This window comes from Branchiostoma floridae, chromosome 10, assembly GCF_000003815.2.
Source record: "Branchiostoma floridae strain S238N-H82 chromosome 10, Bfl_VNyyK, whole genome shotgun sequence".
NCBI lineage: Eukaryota > Metazoa > Chordata > Leptocardii > Amphioxiformes > Branchiostomatidae > Branchiostoma > Branchiostoma floridae.
In genome coordinates this window covers 14,402,464-14,406,783 of record NC_049988.1, presented here as the reverse complement: position 1 = coordinate 14,406,783, position 4,320 = coordinate 14,402,464, and the positions used below count along the sequence as shown (strand labels likewise).

At 41.3% G+C, this 4,320-nt stretch overlaps 2 protein-coding genes across 3 annotated transcripts in view; one reads left to right on the top strand and one right to left on the bottom strand.

Moving 5' to 3' along the window:
• Positions 1-1,969, top strand: part of LOC118424417 (solute carrier family 23 member 2-like) — a 10,520-nt gene extending 8,551 nt beyond the window's left edge. For both annotated transcript variants that reach the window (XM_035832977.1, XM_035832976.1), the window contains exon 13: positions 553-1,969. In XM_035832977.1, coding sequence (XP_035688870.1) covers positions 553-797 — 245 coding nt within the window. In that variant the 3' untranslated portion in view covers positions 798-1,969. The remainder of the gene's footprint in view (positions 1-552) is intronic.
• LOC118424418 (phosphopantothenoylcysteine decarboxylase-like) lies at positions 1,075-4,110 on the bottom strand. Its single transcript, XM_035832978.1, has 3 exons — positions 3,939-4,110; positions 3,384-3,482; positions 1,075-2,340 (listed from the first exon to the last, which is right to left on the bottom strand). The coding sequence occupies exons 1-3, from the start codon at positions 4,056-4,058 to the stop codon at positions 1,975-1,977; spliced, it is 585 nt and encodes a 194-aa protein (XP_035688871.1). The 5' UTR covers positions 4,059-4,110; the 3' UTR covers positions 1,075-1,974.
• Between the last annotated feature and the right edge of the window lie 210 nt (positions 4,111-4,320).

Genomic DNA, 4,320 nt, shown 5'->3' with positions numbered 1-4,320 from the left:
GCTGAGACCGAGGGTGATGCGGAATACACTGTGTTGTATTTTATTTATGTCATACCCACCTGAAAAAACCCATGTTTTGATGCGAAATGCGCCAGAAGTTGAACAAATTTGGTGCCCTCGAACCAAAAGTGTTGCAACAGTAATGTTCCAACGTCTGAATCAGGTATTCGAACTTTCGATGGCGCTGTTCTCGGCCCACTCGAAACAGTTCGATTTATTCGAATGGAGCCCGTGTGATAAGCCCGGGCCGTACGGAAAGTTATCAGCCGGTCCGGGACACCCGTATCGAACGTTTTCGCGTCACAGGTATGACATAAATAACCAATATAGAACAAGTCAAAGCCCTTCCTGCGCACAGGGTGGCGCCCATCTCCATTTCAGTAGCCCTGGGCCACACAACTTTGTGCAATCACTACTGTCCACTGGTAGTGGTGTGTGATCAACTTCCATACTCTTTCCCCCAATGCCGAAAAAAAACCAAGTACAACCACTAATTGAATTTCAGTGGTTTCCCAATGGCATACTTTAAAAACATGTTTAATCTGTCCACAGGAACTGCAGAGGAGCGAGGTCTGCTTCACTGGAACAAAGAAGCTGGGAGCGACTCGGAAATGACCTTCGAAGAGCGAGAAGCACTGAATGTGTACGATCTCCCGTTCGGCATGGGCCTCATTCGCCGCGCCAACTGTACGCGCTACCTCCCCTTCTGCCCAACATTTCTTCTTCCACCAATCACAGACCAGCAAGGGGAGGGCGTGTCAACGGAAAATGACACAACCCAAACAACTTCTTTTTAAGGATACAAGCCAGCGCTGCTGTTCAAAGCAACACAAGCTAAAATTTCATATCTTTTATCTCTAATTTTTTCTTGACGTAAATTTTTAGTAATACTTTAGCCTTGTCAATTTTCTTATTCTTTTTATACAATCATGAAAACACTTACGGTGTTACCAAGTACCAGGGTACAAGTCTTTTGAAGAGTTTTGCACATGATCATGTTAAGTGCAGGAAGTCAGGCTTGACTACATGTACATATATGTGTGGGTTTTCAAGAAAAGGAAACATTCCAATATCTGAATAAGTTTTTATATTGTTACATTCCATTCGCTACCTCCCCTTCTGTCCAACATTTCTTCTTCCACCAATCACAGACCAGCAAGGGGAGGGCGTGTCAGCTGAAAATGACACGACCCAAACAACTTCTTTTTAAGGATACAAGCCTGTGCTGTTATTGAACGCAACAGAGGTTAAATTTTTGTATCTTTTATTTCTAATCATTTTCTTGACGTAAATTTTAGTAATACTACTTTAGCCTTCAATTGTCAATTTTCTTATTCTTTTTACACAATCATGAAAGCACTGATTACACTAAGGTGTTCTGTCTTTTACACACTGTATCAAGTACAAGTCTTTTGAAGAGTTTTGCACATGATCATGTTAAGTGCAGGAAGTCAGGCTTGACTACATGTACATATATGTATGGGCTTTCAAGAAAAGGAAACATTCCAATATCTTAATAAGTTTTTATATTGTTACATTCCACTGAGTATGGAAAATACTCTGGGTACATGGATGGCTATAAAATACCCATACTGAATTGTTTGGTAAATTGCTGCCTAACTGCATGTAAATAAAGTTTTAACAAAACTACCAGGCATTCTTGCAGAAGTTTTCAATATTGTACTTAATCTTTATATTTTTTTAAATCTATCAAAAGATTGATATATTTCAAGCACATGAATCCAATAAGTGGTAAAGGCTGAGTGCCATCCTCCTCCATAGAGACTGCTGACTCAATCCTTTAAAGCCAGCGGTCACTACGGAGGATGGCACTCAGGCTATAATTGGTATAAAATCTGAAATTACAATTAGAAAATCAAGTTACATGTATTATAATCTTGATTTTGTGAAGTTACTTTGTATGTCCTTCCACTTTTGTCATGAATGGCAATAAACAATGACTTGATATTAGCTCTACAGTAGTGTGTCTACATCTCTTAACGACTTCTGTACAGCTGCCACTATGGTACTAACTTCAGCCATGGCTCCTAACCCCGTGTCTCCACAGGCGAGTGTCTTCTCCACACAAGGCACTTCTATGTACCCAAACCCCTTCAGCACGTCTATGTGTCTCTGTGTCAGAGGGTGGTTCCACATGTGTGTGTTCATAGCAGGGCAGAACAGGAGGGGCTGGGTGAGGTCCCAACAGCGGACGACACACGTCAGCAAGTTGTCGCACAGCCCGGCCGCCATCTTGGCCAGCGTGTTGGCGTCTAGGGGAGCGATGACAAAGATGTCGGCCCAGCGTCGCAGCTCAATGTGGAGGACTGGGTCTTCCCTCTAGAAGAGAATATAGAAATATACATTTGTAGAAGCTACCTAACCAGGGCTCGACAAATGTTTTTATGCATACCTGCACTGGTGCAGGTAAAATTGAAAACTACCTGCACCAAACAACACTTACCTGCACCACTCTGGAAGGAAGAATGGATCATACTAAAATTGTTCAGGAAGTCAGGAACCATTGCAATTTTTTCTTTTATACTAAATAGGCGGTAACAGTCAATGCAGCTAATAACAATCCACATACACCTAGATCATAGGACATTTATGTGTTAAACCCAGTACATGGACCAGTGCAGGTAGATACCAGAAATACCTCCAATTTTACCTGCACTATTGTATGGTGTAACAGTTTGTGTGTTTGCCTATTTAAAGAATCAAGAGGTTCTAGGTTCAAAACCCTGACATGCACCAAATGTTGTGCCCTTAAGACACTTAATATGAACCTCCCTTAAGTTAAAAATGGGTACCCATCTTGACCTAGGGACATTCCTTGGATAGGACGTTGTAGGTCCCATTCTTGAGAAGAGACACCTCAACTTATAAGTATGTCAAAGTACATATCAAGTATGTTGAAGTCCCCAACAATGTTATCAAAAGAGTGGGGTCCTTGACTGAGTCAAAATTTCTTCTTCCATTAGTGACCATGATCACCATGTTGATCATTATGGCACGTACACAAGGTACCCCAATTGTAAGTTACTAAGTATGATCTCCTCGCACCGGGAAGGACCCCTACTCTTTTCGATAAGTGTCGCTGGTTCTTTAACGTCCTTTTAACATATCTGAGGGATAGCCAAAGCTAGGTACTCATTTTTAACCTGAGGAAAATGAAGAAAGCCGTGTAAATTGCCTTTCCCAAGGGCACAATATCGGTGACATGGCAGATTTTGAACCCAAGACTTCTTGGGCCTGAGCCCAAAGTGCTGCCGATTACGCCACACCATCTCAATCTTACTCTCTGTGAACAGTACGTAATGTTCTTGGAGCAGAAGCACATAATGACAAAGAGCTACTTTTAAACATGGTGATTACATTACCTTCTGCCATGTCCACTCATCCTGGTCTCGGTGCACTTGAACCTGTAACTCCTCCGGCTGGAAGAAATGAGTGGCACGGTCCGTCGTCACAACCTGCACCTGGGAGTGAGAGAGATTAGGGTTAAAGTTCAAGTTGATAACTAAATTATAGTTATGATATTCCATTTCAATAAATAATTACTGGGACCAAACAAAAGTGTACTAAAATTTAACAAATACCATTTATTTCAACAAGTACTATACACCCATCCGTGCATGGAAAATTAACTACCACTGTTTCAATCATGAATGGTTTTACCTGTCCTGAGACATATTTATGTCCTTGCTTTTACATTACAACAACAAGAACATAACAAAGATTTAGGAAAATAATTGTGTATTTGGAGATATCTGAAACGAAGTTACTTCTAGCAGGGTATGCCAGCAAGTAGGAGAAGAAAAAACTTTTTCTTCTGCCAAAACAGAAGTTTGCCCCCCTCCCACTCAAGGCGAAGTCACTAGTCAAATACCGTTGCTGTTCTCACTGAAAAGAAGCATCATCATAACTTCCTGTACCTCAACATCTAGTCCTTCCGACTTCTGTAACTCTTGTACGATGAGAGGCACTTTTATAGCCGCTACGCTCCCCGTAACTCCGATCAAAACGTTCTTCTTCTTCAAGCTTGCCGCCATCATGTTTCCAAGTACAGAGTTGAAAGGTCAAAGTTTGAATTCTCGCCCTGATGACCCAAAAAATCTCTTCATGGTATCGCCGTTGAACGAGTAAAGGGGTGTACACTCGAATTGTTCAACACTGAATCTGATGTCAAGGATGACATGCTCTGAACACAACAGAACGGATGCTAATAAAAAAAGATAAAAATTGAGGAGGAAAATGATGACTATTGACATAAGCGAATTGATTAAAAAAATTGAACGCACAAAAGTGACAGACAAT